Source organism: Chionomys nivalis, chromosome 9 (genome assembly GCF_950005125.1).
Source record: "Chionomys nivalis chromosome 9, mChiNiv1.1, whole genome shotgun sequence".
NCBI lineage: Eukaryota > Metazoa > Chordata > Mammalia > Rodentia > Cricetidae > Chionomys > Chionomys nivalis.
Window position 1 is genome coordinate 152335 of NC_080094.1, and position 21614 is coordinate 173948.

A 21614-nucleotide genomic window follows, 5' to 3' on the forward strand; every position below is an offset into this window, starting at 1 on the left:
AATCCTCCACCCCCACACCAAGAACTGGCAGGACTAGGCTCTGCCGGAGATGTGCAAGTGTTCAAACAAAGATGATATTGGCAAATGTTTTCAGAAGTTGCAGACCCCCAGGCCCCAACCACAACTGCAGAATGGTCCCTCCCCTGTAGAGAAACTAAAAGTTTATTCTCTTGAAAGAGTAAGAGAATATTTACATGTTGGGAGGAAAGGCTTCACTATGGGAAGAAATCACCAAAATGAATTCTAGAGGACATCTGCTGTGACTTCAAGACAACTCGTCCTCCCAGCACCCAGCAGACTAGTGGACTGGCCAGTCCCTCTAAGCAAGAGACAGCGTCCTCCCAGTGTTGAGCCTCTCATGCCACTACCAACTGTGGGGTTGTGTATCTTTTTAACACCCTGGAAATACCCATGGTCCCTGTTTGCCCTGTAGAACCCTGTCCAGGTCCAGGCCTGCTGAGTCCAGTGGGCTTAACCATCAAGATCCCAGAATATTGCAGTGTCCAAAGCTGAGCACTTTAATTTAAAAGACACAAAGGATTGGGAGCCCTAGGTGAGGCTCCCAGTTCCTCCAAATCCTGGAACTAGAAGAGCAGAGTGTGAAAAACTCCAAAAGATCTATAGGATCAAAACAATTCTCCAAACACTTGAACCTCTTTAAAAAGAAAGAGTTGTCTTCTCTAGGATTTCCCTTTCTAAGAACTCTCTGTATGACAAACCACTAGCCAGATCCCAAACATGGCCTCCATTAGAAGTCTTAACAACCACCCATCTTAGGGAAGTTAAAGAAAAATTTGATCATACTATCATGGCAGCCAACTGGTCAGCCCTGGGCTGGAGCTCCTGCTAAAGGTAGTTGTGCATCAGACAGACCATGACTCCATTTAGAGTCTGAGACTAGGTATTGTTCTTTCCTTAGTTGTTCACAAGTCTCCTACTTCTAAAGTCCTCTGTGACCCATGCACACATACCCACTACAGCTGTGACAGTAACCTCTGGAGTCTTCCACTCCCTACATTGTATTCTTAGTTATATATAGTGCTTGAAAGCTCCACAAAGACCAAAAACAGATAGATGTGTCATCAGATCTTAACAAAACTCACTAAGGATGAACTCTTGTCCTTCATAAACTGCTTTTACACACTTTGGTGATTTTTGGCATTCCAGCTCTTTGGAATTATTTGGAAGTTCTTTTAAGTAAACCTTTTGTGTTTCCTGGGCCAGTTGTTCGCGCTGTGTATGATTAAGAAGAGGTTCTAGGTTGGATAATGAGGTGGGCAGTTCCCTGACATGCAGTTTTTCAATGGTGTATGACAGGCTAAACAATCCTTCAAAATAAAAAGAAAGAAAACTGTGGGCAATGATAGAACAGGGTTAATGACCCAAACACAAGGCTGTCGTTTTCACATGAGGGCAGATGTGGGCCTTTCCTCTGATGGCATCTCATTCTTCCATGGTTCTAGTCTCAGCTACTTACCTCTGTGGGCAGTCACATCGGAGTTCTGGCAACACCCTCTCCTCTTTTACTCCATCAACGACCATTACTGTCCCCAGTTTTCAGAACCTAGGATGAGCTCAGTTTGCATCAGAGATGCTCTGCTTGTCCACACCCTGGCCCATGCCATAACACCTATGTTCACATGAAGGGTTGCAACCCCAGACCACTACTATCCATGGTATAGCCTTGGCAAAAGAAATCCCCAGGAGTTCTTCCTCACAGTTATGCAGATTCTGCATGGTCCACTGGTATATGGCCCCAGCACCCAGGGTCTTACCTGACTGGAATAGAAGCTGGAAATAAATCCCAGAGTTTCTAAGAATTTGTCAGGGAAGATGGGTTCTGCCTATATATCATAAGACCTCTAGGCAACATTCCTAAAGAGGTCTGGTTGAATCTGACTTGCCTTAAATGGAAATCTGAACTTGGGAAAACTAGAAATCCACCTGTCACCAAAGTGCAACAGTGGAAAAGTGAATCTGAAGGGCAAAACAAGTCAAAACACATGCGCTAAAACAAATAAAAGGAACCCACTGCCTCACATACAGGAAGTTCAAGAGTAGACTGTGTTCAGGCATGGCTAGATCTAATAGCTCTGAGGCCATCATAGAGCTCTCTTCCTTCACCTTCTAACTCAGTTATTACCTCTGCCTCCCTCCAGAATGTCTAAGCTCTCGTCCGCTCATGGCTAAGAAAGACGGTGTGGAAGCACAGGGACACTGCACACCTGCACACCTCTAATCTAGCAACTCAGACAGGATGACTGTTTCTTCCTCAATATAAGAGAAAACTCCTGGGTGAAAAAAAAAAACTTAATTTGGACATGCCTGGCTTGTGGGGGAAAGGTAGGATGCAGTGAATTAGACCTTGAAGAACCACACTTTGGGGAAGGCAGGTCCAGCAGAAGTGTTGGCTGATCCACATTAGTACCATAGAAAGACTTAAAAGAGCCTTCTTACCATGCCCACCCACACAGTACTCCCTGAAACACAGGGAGCAGAGTAGCAGCCTCCTCACAGACCATAGCACCTATGCACAGTGAGACTTTTATTAGAAATCACCCTCCAAACACACCACGAAGTACTGTGGGTCCAACGTGTTTCCTGAGGAAGGAGGGTCACAGTATTGGGGTATCAAGGTCCTGGGCAGCTTGGCCAGTGAGTCCAGGCAGCTACCTAGAACTGATCATGGCCAGCACTTCCTCACAGCAACATGAATCATCCATAAGAACCTCCACAAATGCAACACAAGAAACACCAGAACACACACATCTGCACTACACGTAAATAATAATAAATACAGAATTCCATTTGCTATTATTGGCCTGACAAAAGGAACTCAAAGGGAAAAAGAAAACCAGAACACCTTTCTCTCTGCTGGACCAATGGGGAGAAAACCCAAATTATCAAAATTCCTCAGTTACAAAATACTTTTTTAAAAAATTCCATTATTAAAAGAATAAATAACAAAATATATATAAAATAACTCAGTTGCATCAAAATTATAACTAGGAGTTATATCAAGATTCTTTGTGGCCTATCTTATAGTCAAATAAATGTTTTTGTTTTGATTTAACTTATGTAACTCTTATGGTGCCCAAGTGTGTAGTCTAGTTGAAATAGTATAAAATTAATAAATAAAAATAATAAATACCAAACATTTAACATAAGAGGGTATGAATATAAATACTTATATCATGACAAAATTAAATAATTTACAGAATAAACTAGCTACTTTCAGTGTCTTCCAGGAAGTGCAATTTCTCTACTTTTAAATACTAATTTGGAATTGCAGTCACAATTGACTTGGACTCTATTTACACAGTAAGAACATTGTGTTTTTAACACATTAAATTAAAAGTTACCCTTTTCACATCTTGAATGGATCTAAAAAGAAGTGAAATCTTGGTGGTCTCCCATTAACAATCAACCTCTGATCTCATTGTCCCCACTTTAGTCACCTTGGGTACAGAGAGCAAGCCTACACAGGAAAAGATAACAATGGTTGGTCTAGCACCTGGGTGGAAACACAGACAGAAGAGGCCTGGCCCAGTGGTCCTGGGCTTAGAGCCCAGGCCAGGGGTTTAAAGACTGGAGCCAGGAGGAAGCTGGTCTGCACGGTTTACAGGCATCTGCTTCCCAGGCAAGTGGCTGATTTCCAGGGCCTCCAAGTGAAAAATACCTTCAGCTAACTTTCTATGATGCCCATCAACTGTGTAGACTGCCATCTGGAAGGCCTGTCCCTAGATTCACCTCTGAAGCAGATCATTGTGCACCTTTAACACAAAGCTGAATTAAATGAAAACACAAAACATACTTGCCACATGGGCCTCAGTGAGCATTTCCAGAATCCTAGGCATGCCCTCCTGCTGAGACTAACACCCACCAAGTCCATGGCTGCCCTCCCCATCTCGACAGACAATGGAATACTGTGGCTGCAAACTCCAAAACTTCCCTGAGAACCTTGTCCATGAGCTTCCACTGGAGACTTTGAGCTGCTCTTCAGATTTCTTTCAAAAAGCAAAAATAAATCACTTTGTAATACTTCAGTGTCACCAGACATCCATGTAGAGAGGTCTTCATGCCTGGGCCTAATGAGGACATCATAGGAGACTCTGATTTCCAGGCTTCCCTTTGGGTAAGCTGCCCAAGGCTCCACCCAGGCGGTGCCAGTTAGAAGTAGCTGTAAGTCAGAAGTCCCACTGTGAGAAGCTGAGTGGAGACTCCTCTGCGCAGTGCAGCCTAAACCTGAATGCCCCTCACAGCTTGCTTGATCGTTTCCAGAAGGCCTTTGTTCTCCGGGTTCTGGTAGCAATCCTGATTGGAGTACATGTCAGTGAGGGTGTTCACATAGGCGTCAAAATTCTGTTCACATATTGGCTCCTAGAGAATAGAACCAGGTTAGCAGGCCTTACTAGAATGGACCCCACATAGTAGAAACTAGTTGGAAAGCCTCAATCCCAGGTCTAATACACCCCTGCCAAAACCAAAAATCATAACAAGACTCACCATCATTGAAACCCCATTATACCAATTCATGAGCTACTCAGGACCTACACCTACCCTACCAGAGCACTGAGAACACTACCAAGGGGATGGCACTATCCACACAGGATCCTTCCCTCAGGACTCATAAACAGAGCCGTGAGGTATACCCACTCTTCCTACCCTTGAACTGTCCCTAGGGTAGCTGCCAGCTCATCTGTAATACCCACAGGTGATTTGCTGCCTACCATGTGTGGAAGGCGGATATTGGCAAGACTTTGGATGAGAGCCTGGCTCAGTCCGGACAATTCCAGAAATAGGGCCTCATTCTGCTCCTCAATGAGCTTGTTCTCCTCCTCAATGTTCTTCAAGTTCTTCTCCATGGAAGAGATCTGTTGTAGAGACATAGAAAATACTACCTTCCCTTGGCCCTGGATTGCTGTGAAACCACTGGCCATGCCTCACAATATTCTGGGAAAAGACAAAGCTCATTAGTGGGAAAGAGGCTTGGTCCTGCTCGCTGTGAGGTACCCCATCCAGGGAAAGAGATGGTAGAGCCCTGATCCCTAAATGGAGAGAGAAAAGGTCCTCTGGAAGTAGCCTCTGTCCAAAGGAGAAAGGAGCTGGTATGCCAAGTACCTAAGTCTACCTCTGGCTTTCTCTGCCTTGTCCCTTCTAGTGCTGGGATGAAAAACACAGATTCCAAGGCACCCTGAGCTCAATCTCTGCCCATTACAGCTGTGGTCTTACTTTGTCAGGCTTTCTATTTCTTTTTGTATGATAAGGAAAATTGCATTCAACTTCTGGGTGCTAGGTTGCCCCTACCTCTGAGTCTTTTCCTCCCACAAAAGACCAGTGAGCTGACTGCCTAGGCTCCAGGCACATCTTCAGGCTTTATACAGACAAATTTCTCCATCTTCTACACCCTGGCAGTGAACTTACATAGGATTGTGCTATTTCTGGGTTTCCTAGTGTTAAAAGACAGCCCCAACTTTAACTGTATGTCTTCAAGGAGTAAAAGACTGAACTCATGGGAAGACAATCTGTGACATGAGACAGAGACAGCGAGCAAGGCTGAGTGCTCTGCTCTGCCAGTGGTGACTAAGGTTAGTTCTAGAGACCTCACTCCTTCCCTTTTAGCCATTCCACTGAAATTTGGAAGTTAAAAATTCCAAAGAAATGCTAGTAAAAAGAAGTAATCAGTCTTTCAAAGATAGGTTTTTTTGTTTGTTTGTTTGTTTGTTTGTTTTTTGTAGTTTAAAGGTGGTGTAATCTTTCTGTATTGTCCAGGCTTCTCTTAAACCTATGAGCTCAAACAGTCCTCCTGTCTCAACCTTCTACGTAGCTAAGTACCACCACACCAAGCTCTTTAAAAAATAAGTCTTGAGGCAAGAGAGATGCTAAGTAGCTAAAGAGTGCTACTACTCTTTCAGAGGACCTGAGTTTGAATCCTAGCACCTATATAATGTGACTCAATACTGCCTGTAACTAGTTCCAGGGATATCTGATATCTTTGACCTCCATAGGCATTTACACACACACACACACACACACACACTAAATAAATAAATAAATAAATAAATAAATAAATAAATAAATAAATAAATTTAAAGAGCTGGAGAGATGACTCGGAAGTTAAGAGTATGTATTGCTCTTGGAGAGGATCCAGATTCAGTTCCCAGCACACATATCAGGCAGTTCATAATCTCTTATAACTTCAGCTCCTGGGGATTCAAAGCTCTCATCTGGGCAATGTGCACAAACCCGTATACAGACATATCAAATGTATGCAACTAAAAACAAAAATTAAATCTTTAACAAAAATAAGACTAAAAACATGGGTTTTGGCAAATAGAGAAATAAGATGTGCTATCACAAGGATGAAGGCTCTGGGGACTCTGAGAGATGACCTACACTATACTGTGTCTCATCCAAAGACATAGGTAAAAAACGGTGATGGTCCCAGATACAAGACTCTTTCCCTCCTGTTGTCACTTCCAGTGATCCTGGGGGAGAACACGCCATTATGTACAGGACATATAGTACAAGCTCTTCCTGACTCCATGATTGGTGCTATATATACACAAGCTCTCAAAATGGCATTAACCCATGGAGAAACTAGATCAAGACATGTGGAATGGAACATATCATGACTGCTGCCTCCAGAAAAGGGCCTGCTGTTTTCCAGTTTGTCTTTTCTGTCCTTGATGTGTTCTGTGTACATTTCCTGTCCTTTCTCTCTCCGCACATTAGGGGACACTCACATAACACCAGCTCTGCCCTAGACCCACTGAGCAGCCAGCAGTAGCCCTGTTACCAAGCAACAGCCATGCTCACCAGCACTCAACACTAAAAGCGTTCCTCCAAGAACAAGGAAGTGGAAAGGTTCTAATCTAACACAAATTCTATTGAGGAAAGCAAGGAGCTCTTTAGGTGGGGATAGGCAAGCCCTGTCACTGATGTGTAGCTCTGTGGGTCAAGGCAAGAACAGAACAGAGGATCTGTTAGTGCTAATGAGACTGGAAACATGAACTGGACAACCAGTACTAGCAAAGTCAGAACACTAACAGATTGCTCTTGCCAGTGGAGCCATCCAAGACTATGACTAACACTAGCCGCCTAGAAGTAAGACTCCCAAGCAATGCAGTGAGTGGGCAGCTAACCAGTTCACTGTGTGCTGTGAGTTGGGCTTCCATCAGTTCATCACCAGTGATATTAATGGAAACAGCAACCTACAGGCTGGTTCTGGATGACAGGGAAGAGTCAAGTCCACCTACCTGGGACTGCAGCTGTACCATGGCAGCCTCCATCTCCGAATTGGACTCATTCAGGTCTCGTATCTCCTGATTTAGCTGCTTGATCTCCTCATCATTCTCCAGCACTGTCAAAAAATAGAAAGAAAGAAAGGAAGGAAGGAAGGAAGGAAGGAAGGAAGGAAGGAAGGAAGGAAGGAAGGAAGGAAGGAAGGGAGAGAGAGAGAGAAAAGAGAAAACCAGATGCAGCTCTGTCCAACTGCTGCTTTGGAGACAAAAGGAGGTCTTTATGCAGAAGTTAGTTCTTGGGCATAGATACTGGGAAATCTTGGAAACAGAACAGTATTATTTTCCTCAAGACTTGACATTTGCAGAATGCAATCGTCTCTTCAGAGACATTAAGTGCCATGACCAAAGGTAGATGTATTCAAAGAGAATCCCCTTGCCTAAATTGGAGGAGCCACGCTGTCCACAAACTCATGGGCATGGCTTTTGGTGCCCTCCTATCAGACTCTGATCCATACAGTCACAAAACCCAAGGTCAGAGCGAACATGACCATCAAGTGAAACCAGAAGTCCTGTGCCCAGGCATTGAGAACTTCAGGGCTAAGTTAATAGGGCAGTTGGCTCAGGGAAAGAACTATCTCTACCATGGATCATTCTCAGGGGAGCTCAGCATCCCATACCCTTTCCACAGTACAGAGAGAATGATAAAAAGGGGCATCCCAGAAGAGCATCCTCACCATCACTTGTCTTGAACTTTGGGCTGAGAATCTCATCACCTGAGAGTTTTCCTTTCTTTCCAGCAAAGGTTGCTCTGGGACAGCCAGACAAACTAGAATCAGAAGTTACACGTCACTGACCAGTTCAGGGACATTGTGCAAAAGCAGGTCCAGGATCCTACATTAGGGCCACGCCAAGCATATTCTACCTCACCTAGATGACATTGAATGCCTCCCTATGGTGGCACTGTTTCACCTCAGCTGCCTTCCCTGCCTGGTGAGCAAGGCTGCACTCCAGGAAAGGGGCCTGGGAAGGTGCCCCCTCAGATCTCTTCCTGTTTGGCACTGTCATGGCTCTCCGTAGGTCCTAAAGGAACCAGGGCATTGCTGCCTCCAGGTGTTAGTCCTCTCTCTGGACAAGGGTTGAGGCCTGCATGCCCCCACCCCCACCCCGAGAGATATTTCAGGATATGGTTGTACCAGCATTCACAGGTGATTCCTTGAATATAGAAAAACATATAAAAGCATGTGGATTATCACACATTACTTCATGTTTTTGCAATGATTTCATCCACATCATAAATCAAAATGGAGACAAAGTGAAATGTACTTGGGAAGCACAGAGTTCGGCTGGGCCCACACGGCCCAGGCTCTCGCAGCCTCTTCTTTGGCCTTCTTGTCATTTTCATTATGGTCTATATGCTGTGGCCATCCTAGTTGCCTAAATGAGACCCCCTTTTTGATGTGCTCCCAAGAAGGTACCTCACTCTCAGAGGCAATTGGCAAGCTACTTGTTCACAAAGTTCTGCCTGCTTTCCTTTGTCACCTCACCAAGGAGGTGTTCCATACTCTCTCCAGTTCCAGGTGTCTGAGAGTTTGTTCTACAGACATCTCAGAGAGAGTAATTTTCTGTTTTTTTTTTCTCCAGAGTACTTTTTTGCCCACTACTCTGCTGTTTTCCCCTGAACCCTGATTACCATTCAACAGATACAATAACTCTCATTTGTTTATGCTATCTGTCCCCCACCCACCCTACCCAAAACACACTCAAAATTGCAAAGGGTTGTTGTTCTTTTGTTTTCTTCTATGTCTCTACTCCTTGATGTTAGGTGGACTCTCTGTAAATGCTTTCATTGAATGGATGCATTAACTGACTCTGTAGGTGAAATAAGAAATAAGGGAGAGAAGGAAGAGAAAAGAAGAAAGGGAGAGGAAAAAAGAAGGGAGTAGATATTGGCTTTCACTCCAGACAAAGGTTATTGGATAAGGTTAGTGACTTCTTAGAACAGAGTGGAAGGGGGTCTGGTGAAGCAAAGCCAACTCAGCCATGGTAGGTATTGTGGACAGAATGAGCACTGTCTAGGCAAGAAGAGGGCTAGCTACCAGGTCCCTTGCAAAGCAAGCAAATGCCTTCCCTCCCACCCCAATAAAACAGATCCCAATGTAAGGGGCAGGACACAAGGTATAGGAGACGAGAAGTCAAATATGGGCAGAGATAGGAGTCTATTCATTATGGTCTCCGTGTTTAGCACAGCACTGCTCATAGGGATAATAAACATTAGTGCACAGAGGAATACTTATTAGAACAAACACATTCTGAAAGCAAAACAAACACTATCTAGTACCAAAGCTTCCATGACTTCTCTCATTCAGCTACTTGGGTCTTGCTTTCCCTTGCAGAACTGCTGGTCCCACTGAGTCCTGGATTGCTTCCCCCACCCAGGGGTTATGTCCCAGCCAAAAGGTCCCTGATTGCTGACATGTGGGTCAGGTACCTTCGGTGGGTGAGGAAGCTGCCATTGGCATGGCCAGAACCGTCACAGCCTGGGGTTGGGCAAGTAGGGCCCTCATTCTTCAGCGACTTCCAGGAGAAAGATGAACCATTGAGAGTACCCTCTTTCTGCCTCCGAGCAGCCAGCGGGCAGCCAGAAGCACTCCTGTGAGAGGCATATTTGCCACTGATATGGCCGAGCCCCACACAGCCTGGAACTGGGCACCTAGACACAGAAAGACTGAGGTGATCACAGGGGCCCTGGCTTTGCAGGGTTTTCAAATCCTTCAACCCAGGACCCAGAACAAGATCTTCAATCTAAAAACTTTCAGTCCTCTCCAACAAATGAAACACTGTTAAGTCACCATTCGCCACATGTTCACTATATGCTAAGCACCGGGAAAATACTTATGGCCCAAGGATACTGTTGCCCTTCTTTACAGAGTTCTCTTTGGATACAAAGAAGTCAGGGCAGGACATCTTCAGGAAGATAGAGGACCAGAAGCAGTCTCCTGCTGCCAGATAGTCTCCTACTGTATCCTGTTCCTGGAGCACAGGGCACAATGTCCAGTCAGAGAGTAGCAAGGCAACGACAGCAAAGTGGAACCCTACCTCATCTCCAGGAAACCCTTGGAGATAGTTTCCTATCCACCTTTTCCAGGGCCCTCTCTCTTGCCTCTCCTTCCCTTCTTGCTCCTCCAGCCCACGTAGACCTCAGACAACATAGAATGTACACAAGGTCAGTACAAGTTGATCTCAGCCTGCAGCCTAAAATAAGGACACACCAAGAGTACGTACACACACACACATACACACACACACGCTCTAGATAGCTCACATTCAATTGTCTAGCTCCTCAAATCTGAATGCAAAGACAGCCAATCTTAGGGTTGGGATAGAACCCCTACTGAGTCCCCATTATTACAAGCTGAAATGCCCAGCTGAAATAAGTTCTTCAGCCGCTTCAGACAGGTGAAATTTTTTTTATATTTATTTATTTATTTATTAGGTATACAATATTCTGTGTCTATGCCTGCAGGCCAGAAGAGGGCACCAGACCCCATTACAGATGATTGCAAGCCACCATGTGGTTGCTGGGAATTGAACTCAGGACCTTTGGTAGAGCAGGCAATGCTCTTAACCTCTGAGCCATTTCTCCAGCCTCCAGGTGAAATTTTCTAACCACTTGAAAAACTCCTAACCCCCTTGCAAGGAGGAGTCACTACTGTTCACTGGAATCTCATATGTAAGCAGTATTCAGGAATGATTCCTTTTTCTTAACCATGATGTCAAATCTTCAAAAATAATTGACTTTGACATCACATTGAGACATGAGCTGGCAGGCTTCCATGATCTTCTGATAAGCTTATCTTTCCCAGAACACACGGTGGGGCACAGAAGTCATGTGTGTTGTGACATGAGACATGGATCCAAGATAGCATAGAACAGAGAAATAACTGCCAGACGCTGGGTTGGTGGGGCAACATGGACTTCCAGGAGTGGTAAATAGAGCGAGGGAAGCACCATTACCTGACCTCCACACTAGAACTTCTGTTGACTTCTATGACCTCAAAGTGTTGATATGACTTAGTCTCAACCAGTGCTTATATGACCCGTTAAGGATGGGAATTCTACCACAACCCTTGTGAAACTACAACTCATAACAAAATCCCATCCTTCTGTAGGACTTACTATATTCATTAAAGTTTCTGCTTTACTGTGCACTTGTTTAAAGATGATGGTCAGTTATACATATTTTATTGAGTGAGAGGAGGCTCTATACAATGTAAATACTTGCAGGCACCCCATTCTTGTCATAATGATGTTAGGAAATTCATCCAGTAAGTGCTGCATAATATCTACATATTATCAAGGTCTACATAATATCAAGATCACAGTCTCTTCCTAGCTGCAGAATTTTTGTTTTTAAAAAGCAAAGTTGACAGTACTTTAGAAAGAAGAAAACTATTTCCCCAGCTAATTTGAAAAATACCAATCTCAACCTTAATCATTTCCAAATTCACCAACTGTATCACATCCCATAGGGTCCTTGCTGATATGCTTGATAAAGGTATCCATATAATCCCAAGCAAATTCCTGGATTCTCAAGAAGAAAAATAATTTTTTCACACCAAGATTTAACCAGCACATGTTCTGCATTGTTGATTTAACACCCCAAAATAAAGTTTATTAGACTAAATAAAACAGTAGGTGATGGCAACCCCTTCTGAATGATGTAATACTGTGTAAGCTTCTATTCTGTGTCCAACTAGATTTTGACCACAGCTTGAACAAGCTCTGAGAAGAAAAGTAATCCCAGGTCAAGTTGTTTTTTGCTAAGTGAGTGTCTGGCTGTTGTTGGTTCAGCAAACAACATAGTCAGGGAAGGCCTGCTCCTTGAAAATCCACTGAGTCTAGCCTCAACAGGCACCTAAATCCTGATCAACCCCCAAACCAGAGCCATCATTTCCACTATTTAGCTCCTGGGAGAACCCTCTATACTTTTTACTAATGGTCAGTTCTGAAACTCCCATATCCTGGGTAAATTTGTTAGGGACTCACCCCTGTTTGAGCCTGTGACATTGCATATCTCCACCTGCAGGTGAGTACTGCAGGAAAACTTCTCTCTTACAATAATGATACAAGCACCCACAGACTGCATCACAGATGGTGAGCACTTGTCCATAAGTCCCCAGAAGACATATCATTCCCCACCCCTGGCCACCTTGCCACAGAAGAATAGAAGTAGTCAACCGTATTTTTGCTTCGGGGACTTATATCACTTAAGACCCACAAAAAAAAAAAAAAAAGCCAGAGAGATGGCTCAGTGGTTAAGAGCACTGGCTGCTCTTTCAGAAGTCCCAAGTTCAATTCCCAGCACCCATTTGGTTGCTTCCAACCATCTATAACTGTAGTCTCAGGTGACCTCTTCTGATATGCAGTCAGATTGGCAGACAAACCTTTCATATACATAAACTAAATAAATCTTGCTGACTAGAGAGAAGGCTCAGAGGTTGAGAGCACTGGCTGTTTTTCCAGAGGTCCTGAGCTCAATTCCCAGCAACAACATGGTGGCTTATAACCATCTATAATAAGATCTGATGCCCTCTTCTGGCATGCAGACAAAATGCTGTATACATAATAAATAAATTTAAAAAAAAAAAGAAAAGAAAAGAGACCAAGGAAGTGAAAGATCTATTTGACAAGAACTTTAAGTCTTTGAAGAAAGAAATTGAAGAGGACACCAGAAAATGGAAGGATCTCCCTTGCTCATGGATTGGGAGGATCAACATAGTAAAAATGGCAATTCTACCAAAAGCAATCTATAGATTCAATGCAATCCCCATCAAAATCCCATCAAAATTCTTCACAGGTCTGGAGAAGACAATAATCAACTTTATATGGAAAAACAAAAAACCCAGGATAGCCAAAACAATCTTATACAATAAAGGATCGTCTAGAGGCATTACCATCCCTGACTTCAAACTCTATTATAGAGCTACAGTATTGAAAACAGCTTGGTATTGGCATAAAAACAGAGAAGTCGACCAATGGAATCGAATAGAAGACCCGGACTTTAACCCACAAACCTATGAACACCTGATTTTCGATAAAGGAGCTAAAAGTATACAATGGAAAAAAGAGAGCATCTTCAACAAATTGTACTGGCAAAACTGGATGTCAGTCTGTAGAAGAATGAAAATAGATCCATATCTATCACCATGCACAAAACTCAAGTCCAAATGGATTAAAGACCTCAATATCAGTCCGAACACACTGAACCTGATAGAAGAGAAAGTGGGAAGTACTCTACAACACACGGGCACAGGAGACCACTTCCTACGTATAACCCCAGCAGCACAGACATTAAGGGCATCATTGAATAAATGGGACCTCCTGAGACTGAGAAGCTTCTGTAAAGCAAAGGACACTGTCACTAAGACAAAAAGACAACCCACTGACTGGGAGAAGATCTTCACAAACCCCGCAACTGACAAAGGTCTGATCTCCAAAATATATAAAGAACTCAAGAAACTAGACCGTAAAAGGCTAATCAACCCAATTATAAAATGGGGCACTGAGCTGAACAGAGAATTCTCAACAGAAGAAGTTCAAATGGCCAAAAGACACTTAAGGTCATGCTCAACTTCCTTAGCGATCAGGGAAATGCAAATCAAGACAACTTTAAGATACCATCTTACACCTGTCAGAATGGCTAAAATAAAAAAACACCAATGATAGCCTTTGCTAGAGAGGTTGTGGAGAAAGGGGTACACTCATCCATTGCTGCTGGGAATGCAAACTTGTGCAACCACTTTGGAAAGCAGTGTGGCAGTTTCTCGGGAATTTCGGGATCAACCTACCCCTGGACCCAGCAATACCACTCTTGGGAATATACCCAAGAGACGCCCTACCATACAACAAAAGTATATGCTCAACTATGTTCATAGCAGCATTGTTTGTAATAGCCAGAACCTGGAAACAACCTAGATGCCCTTCAATGGAAGAATGGATGAAGAAAGTATGGAATATATACATATTAGAGTACTACTCAGCAGTAAAAAACAATGACTTCTTGAATTTTGCATGCAAATGGAAAGAAATAGAAAACACTATCCTGAGTGAGGTAAGCCAGACCCAAAAAGAGGAGCATGGGATGTACTCACTCATATTTGGTTTCTAGCCAAAAATAAAGGACATTGAGCCTATAATTCGTGATCCTAGAGAAGCTAAATAAGAAGGTGAACCCAAAGAAAAACATATAGGCATCCTCCTGGATATTAACCTTCATCAGGCGATGAAAGGAGACAGAGACAGAGACCCACATTGGAGCACCAGACTGAAATCTCAAGGTTCAAATCAGGAGCAGAAGGAGAGAGAGCACAAGCAAGGAACTCAGGACCACGAGGGGTGCACCCACACACTGAGACAATGGGGATGTTCTCTTGGGAACTCACCAAGGCCACCTGGCCTGGGTCTGAAAGAGCATGGGATAAAACCGGACTCGCTGAACATAGTGGACAATGAGGACTACGGAGAACTCAAGAACAATGGCAATGGGTTTTTGATCCTACTGCACGTACTGGCTTTGTGAGAGCCTAGGCAGTTTGGATGCTCACCTTACTAGACCTGGATGGAGGTGGGTGGTCCTTGGACTTCCCACAGGGCAAGGAACCCTGATTGCTCTTAGGGCTGACGAGGGAGGGGGACTTGATTGGGGGAGGGGGAGGGAAATGGGAGGCGGTGGCGGGGAGGAGGCAGAAATCTTTAACAAATGAATGAATTAATTAATTAATTAAAAAAAATAAGGCCGGGCGGTGGTGGCGCATGCCTTTAATCCCAGCACTTGGGAGGCAGAGGCAGGCGGATCTCTGTGAGTTCAAGACCAGCCTGGTCTACAAGAGCTAGTTCCAGGACAGGCTCCAAAACCACAGAGAAACCCTGTCTCGAAAAACCAAATAAATAAATAAATAAAATAAAAAGAAAAGAAAAGAAAAGAGAACCACAAAAGATGTGGGAACTTTCTGGAACCCTTGGTAAGGTAATGGTATATTGCTATGATCTATTTTCTGTTCCCCCCACTGAAGTTCTAGCCCATGCATTGGCTATAGCAAATCATGAAAGAAGCCTTTTACTTTCCTCAAGAAAAAATGAAAATGGATTATAGGAAACTAGTCTTGAAGTTCTACCCTGGTACCAAATGAAGAAATGTTAAAACAAAGTCTTCAAGCTTAAAAGTTGTCACTGATTCCTAGTTGGGGAACTTATAATAGGTAATAAAACGAATATAAAAAATAAATAGGAAAAGATAAGAAATATATATGAAACTAATATAATAAATTAATAAAATAAGCAATCTAAATGAGTAAAGCAGGTGATAGTTTTAGTTCCCCAATGGATATCTTCTATGTATTTTGAGGAATAAGAGGAAAGATACAGAGAGAAAGGAGAGTTACAAATGTTATTCATCAGCTCTCAATAATTTCAGGAGATTTATAGAATGGTCAACAACAACAAATGACTCTGCAAAAGGATTTGTAAAAGACATTTAGACCAAGGTGGTAAGAAAGGAATTACTGGAATGCATATAAGGAGTTATCTGACAGAGGGAATGGTTCCACAAGCTCTGCCTGTGTTAATGGAAAGTCAGTGCCACAGAAAACAGGTAAGTCCTAAGGACAGATGCAAAAGCTCCAATGGGAAGAAGGCAGTTTGAGAGAATATTTTTTATATTGACCAGGGTATGAAAGATGGTCAGAAAATAACACTCCGTGGGGAAAGAAACCAAAAACTAAGATGAAGCCAAGAGGTATTATCATAGATCATAGTCTTAGATCAGAAGGACCACACTATTTTCACTCAATAAAAAGATGTTGGCCTGAAGGGATGGCTCAGCTGTTAAAGGTTAGGCTCACAACCAAAAAGATGCTGACAGAGGTTTCTGTCCCGCCTGTTCAGTCCCAAAGAAACACACAGAGGTCTACATTAATCATAAACTAATTGGCCTATTAGCTCAGACTTCTTATTAACTCTTATAACTTATATTAGCCCATAATTCTTGTCTGTGTTGTCATGTGGCTTGGTACCTTTTTCTGTGAGGAAGTCACAGTTTGCTTCCTCTGTGTCTGGATAATGACTGTCAACTGAATCTTTCCTCTTCCCAGAATTCTCCTGTTCTCCTCGCCCTGCCTCTACTTCCTGCCTGGTTTCCCTGCCTATACTTCCTGCCTTGCTATTAGCCAAACAACATTTTATTAAAAATAATACAAGTGACAGGATAAAAGGTCATTGTCCCACAGCAGAAAGATTTTTTTCATGTGTATGAACATACACATGTGTCCTTCTAAAAGCCAATATCTACTCCTGACAACCAGACCATACTTATCACTTCTCATCTAGTTCAAATTTTCAAGCACAGAGATATCAAATATTCTGAAGACCAGGCCAGGTTAGACTTGAAATGACAGAAATCTGCTGTCTCTGCTTTCAAAGTGCTAGGATTAAAAGTGGCCCAGCTTTTAAGAACTACTTTTTAAAAAAATTACCCCAGGTAAACGGTGGTGGCTCACACTTTTAATCCCAGCACTTGGGAGGCAGGGGCAGGCAGATGTCTGTGAGTTCGAGGCTAGTCTGGTCTACAGAGTTGAGTTAGTTCCAGGACAACCAAGGCTCCACAAAGAAACCCTGTCTCAAAAAACAAAACTCCCCCAGCATCAGATAGATCATACCTTAGCACAAGTTAAGGTCAAAATACTAGCTATGAGTGTTTACTTCACTGAACAACCTTTCACTGGTAAGCTAGAGAATTTATACTCTGTATCTAACTGGTAATCAGAAAAAGAAAACAATTTGTAGAGGGGAGAAAATAAAGACCAAGTATATCCTCTTTAGTCCCTGTGCTGGGTACAGTTTCCAGTGTTAGCTCTTCCAGACTGTCCTGCTTAACCAGCTCTAGACAAAGGGCTCTCAACCTGTGAGTTGAATGATCCACAAGATTTGCCCAAGACCATCAGAAAACAGAGATTTGCATTATAATTAATAACAGTAGCAAAATTATAGTTATAAAGTAGTAACAAAAATAATTTTGTGATTTGGATCACCACAACATGAAGAACTGTATATTTAAAGGGTCAAGACATTAGGAAGGTTGAGAACCACTGCTTTAGACAGATATGCTGGTGATCAGACCCATGATATTCAAAGATGCAATATCTTCCTAATGTAGTGCCCTCTAAAACACCTGGGCCTTCTTGTCAGACAAAATATAGGGGATCCCAGAACCACGTCAGGGCAGTAGGGCGCTTAACTTCCCAAAGTCCCACCAAAATACCTCTGACCTGAACCCAGATAACATGCTCTGGGTTCAATATCGAGGGAACAATGTTCTTCTCCAGTTCTTCTGTAAAAATGAATATTATCATCAATCAATTTAATGGCCAGATGTGAGGAAAAGTCCAGAATAAGTTGTTTCATTTTATTTTGGTTTTGAGACAGGTTTCATTAGCTCAGAAAGGATTAAACTCAACGATCCTGCTTCTAACCTCCCAAATTCTGGGGTCCCAGATTTGTATTCAAAAGGCATTATTTTGATTTGTTGTTGTTGTTTAGTTATAACATACAAAAACCCTCAATTTTTCAAAACAATAAAGGAGCCAGTATAGCCCTACGTACTTCATCAACTCGGGGTCCTCCTTGTCATCCTTGGTAGGCGCCACCTTGAGTCCACTCTTCTTGGCACGTGGGCAGCCTGACAAACTGGTTTTGAAAGAGGAAAATATGCCACCTCAGTCCCAGAACAGCAGCTCCCTCACTGTCTGCCTCACGCTACTCCCTCAAGTTCTGTGGCCCCCTGTGGGGGTGGGAAGGAGGGAAGAAAGGATCAATCAGTCAGCTGACTCGTCAGTTATGCTTTCTTATGGAACAGAGCTGGCTCATACACGACCTTCAAACAGGGCAACAGAACCATCAGAAGTGGGAAACATCTTCAGGAGCTTCTAATCTGATACTTTGTCTTTTGATTTTACTGCATATGGATAACTAACAATTCTGGAAGCACCAACAAATCAAAAGAGATGCAAGTGGACTCTAGTTGCTGGCAACTTTAATATCTTATTCAGAACATTAGAACTTTGTCTAAGTCAGAACTTTCATCACTACCCTTGGCCCCACTCACCTCCGGTGTGAAGCATAGTTCCCTGTTATGTGGCCAGAGCCATCGCAGCCAGGTGTGGGGCACCTGTGGAGAAACATAAGATGAAACCAGAGCCCATAAAGATTATTTGCTTCTTTGGACTCAGCTCTCAAATGAATCCATCATCATTATAAGCTCTAGGTCCCTCAAACAACCATCCCCCAATTTTGCACCTCTTTGCAAAAGAGCATCACATACCTTAGCCTGACATTGTCAGCAACAGGTTTTCAGTATCAATAAGGTCATTTTACAGACTTATTATGACACCCAGCCACTCCTAGTGGAGCCCAGAACGTCAAGAGAAGAGCAGCTGAATGAGATCAGCTTTATACCGGACACCAAGAGAGGGCACTGGGTACGGTCTGCTGTGTTCATTGCATCTAAAGGTGGTTGTGGGCTTCCAGCTTAGACTTTTATTGGGTTCCAGTCACATCTGGTTATCCAGAACACATCTAAGCTTTAGGTCTAATCATAAGAACTCAGAGAGGTACCCATGAGTACCCACTGTATGGCCACTAATTCCTGCTTGGTGAATGTAGAACTCAGCCAGTGATTTTTATTGGTTGATGGACCCCAGCAAGGGTAAAATCGGAAACACGAAATACAAAATTCATGAACATATTCCACAAAGTGGTAGAAATTAAACTTTAATATTATGAACATGGACTTTTCTTGAGTTATTTTCTTCCAAATGGAAAAAGACAGCAGGTGTTGATTGAATGGGGTTGACTTGCAGGTGGACCTATAGCTCTGCAGCTTTGCATCTTGCCCCTAATTACAGCGCCATCTTGTGGGAAACAGCATTTGGTGTTGGTTATCCAAAGTGTTGCTCTATGGCACCCTAGCCTTGGAAAGTGTCTGACTTTCTGTACCCAGTCTCTGACCTTTGGAACATAGTATTTTTTATAAGAAGGACAAAAGCTAGAAGTCTGGCATTCCAGAGAATGGAACAGCTGACATCAGTTCTTGTGATTTTTTTCTGACCCCTCAGATCTTTCTCTGTGTGTCTGTCCAGACTTTTGTGTCCCTCACAGTGCTTCTTTGTTTATCAGGCAGTTGACCCACCCAAATCTTTCTCTAGTCTTCATGAGGCCGTATAATGGTATAGCTGCTACCTTACCACCATGGTGGCCCTCCTTTCCAGAATTCCAAGTACAGGGAAATGAAAATAGTTTGTTTCTCCTTTTAGTGGGAAGAAGCTCAGTCTGAGGACCAGGGCTCCTGCTCCTTGTCTTCATACCAAGGAAGCATCCAGCAGAGGTTTAGAACAAAAAGCAGTGGTCACCCAGTGACCACATAGCAACCCAGGCCTGAGTTATGAGTGGCATCAGGGTAAGATGCAGATATACTCAATATCACCAGTGAGTCTTGAGAGGGTCTATGGCTCCCAGAGAACAAGAAGGTGCCTAGCACACAAGAGAATGCTCTGTATTCCTTGCTAATGTGTTATTTGATGGCTTTCCTGTAAGCTTTGCTCAAAGAGGACAGTGTCCACAAGGTAAGAGGACTAGGTATTTTCCATATGCCCCTTATGGAAGCTGCCATAAGAGCTAGAACTGCCTTCACCCTGTCTATCATCTGCTTCTAACTGTCTTGCTTGTAAAGAAGGAACAATCTACACCTAAGTAATGATTCTGCCTTGGTGACATCTCAGATCTCCCTCGGTGTCTCATTTCTGTGCTGCAGAGATGTTGCCCAGCCTCATTATAGCCTGATATGCCTTCACAGTGTAGGGTAGTATGTATATGTGTGTATATACATATACATATATAGTATGTATACTCCTACCCTGTGAACTGAGCAGCTCAAGGAAGCCCCACTTCAAACATAGAAGGAGAGTAAATGACTCTGGAACTTGCTTAAAAACAGAGAACATGCCTGAGCTTGTCTTCGTTTTTCCATTTATATGGAGGCCATAAAAAGAACTGCATTTGTACTGTTTTGGTCAGCCTGATGCCCACCCAGACAGAACAAGGATCCCAGGAGCACTGGGGTAGCAGGAAATGTGTGGAATAGGTCATGGTCACCTTCTTCCAAGAGTCTTCTGGAGTCTTGAGCAGTGAGGCAATGGACCCAGAAAGAGCTCTGAGACAATGAAAGCTTTGGAGAAAGTGGGGACACCTGAAATGCCCACCCTTGCAAGGAGACTTTCCTCTGCTGTGCCCACAGAAGTTTTGTGTTGAATTTTTTCACAGATTTATAGTGCAGACCCTCCCAGGGCTGTATCAGTCAAGTTTCCTCCTGTTAGCCCTCAATACAATGTTCGGTTATATCCTGAATTAGAGAGTTCTCTAGGCCCTGTGTTGGAAATTCATGAACCCTAATCATAATTGGAAAAGGAAGCAGAATATAAAAATAGGTGTGAGGGTAGGTAAGAATACAAATAAAATAAATACAAAGATAATAAAAAAGTGTGGGGAGGCCAGGTGGTGGTGGCACATGCCTTTAATCTCAGCACTCTGGAGGCAGAGGCAGGAGGATCTCTGTGAGTTCAAGACCAGCCTGGTCTACAAGAGCTACTTCCAGGACAGGCTCCAAAACCACAGAGAAACCCTGTCTTGAAAAACCAAAAAAAAAAAAAAAAAGTGTGGGGAGGTGTTCACTGAGCCTACAGGACTCTTCTCCAACTGTGAGTTTCAGGACTAGACTACAGTGTTGTAAGTAAATGAGAAAGTATGTGAGTCTACAAGGTATAAACGTGACATTCACTACCAGAAGGAATGGAGCTGGTTAGAGTGAAACACAGAGTGGGTACTGGAAACCCAAGATTTCTGTCCTACCATAAATCAGCTCAAGTCCCTTTTGCTGTCAGCATTCTAGCTCCAGTATCTATCACCTGTCTGTTCTCCAAACAGACTCCGTGAGTTTTGGCCTGGATTCAGAACACCTATCCAAAAGGACTATGAGAGGGAGGGCCCTGGTCCTGCTGTGAGGAACAGAAGAACAGGACAGTATCTCCCAGTATCAAGGTTTCCTCAGCTCTGGTCTCCTGGACAAGGTAATCACAGCTCAGGGTCATGGAGGCTATAATGTCACAGGTCAACAGAGAAAATGAAAACCAAAAACAATGGAGGCCCCAGCTCCAGCTCCAAGAGAACAGATGTCTGGAAAGCTCTGGGTACTTGCTCCTCACTTCTGAGGACTACTAGGCAAATTGACAGTTGTGGATTCCACAGAACCTGCTCTGCCTAAGT

The 21614-nt window shown here is 43.3% G+C and overlaps 1 protein-coding gene across 6 annotated transcripts in view; it reads right to left on the reverse strand.

Annotated features, from left to right (window-relative positions):
* Positions 1 to 2549: 2549 nt before the first annotated feature.
* The window catches only part of Myt1 (myelin transcription factor 1), a 61947-nt gene continuing 42882 nt past the window's right edge, over positions 2550 to 21614 (reverse strand). For 4 of the 6 annotated variants that reach the window (XM_057781294.1, XM_057781299.1, XM_057781296.1 and 1 more), the window contains 7 exons: positions 18403 to 18465; positions 17901 to 17984; positions 9733 to 9954; positions 7979 to 8070; positions 7260 to 7363; positions 4731 to 4874; positions 2550 to 4380 (listed from right to left, as the gene is read on the reverse strand). In XM_057781294.1, coding sequence (XP_057637277.1) covers positions 4240 to 4380; positions 4731 to 4874; positions 7260 to 7363; positions 7979 to 8070; positions 9733 to 9954; positions 17901 to 17984; positions 18403 to 18465 — 850 coding nt within the window. In that variant the 3' untranslated portion in view covers positions 2550 to 4239. Of the gene's footprint in view, positions 4381 to 4730; positions 4875 to 7259; positions 7364 to 7978; positions 8071 to 9732; positions 9955 to 17900; positions 17985 to 18402; positions 18466 to 21614 lie in introns of those variants that run through there. The other 2 variants (XM_057781295.1, XR_009057741.1) reach the window with 2 other exon arrangements.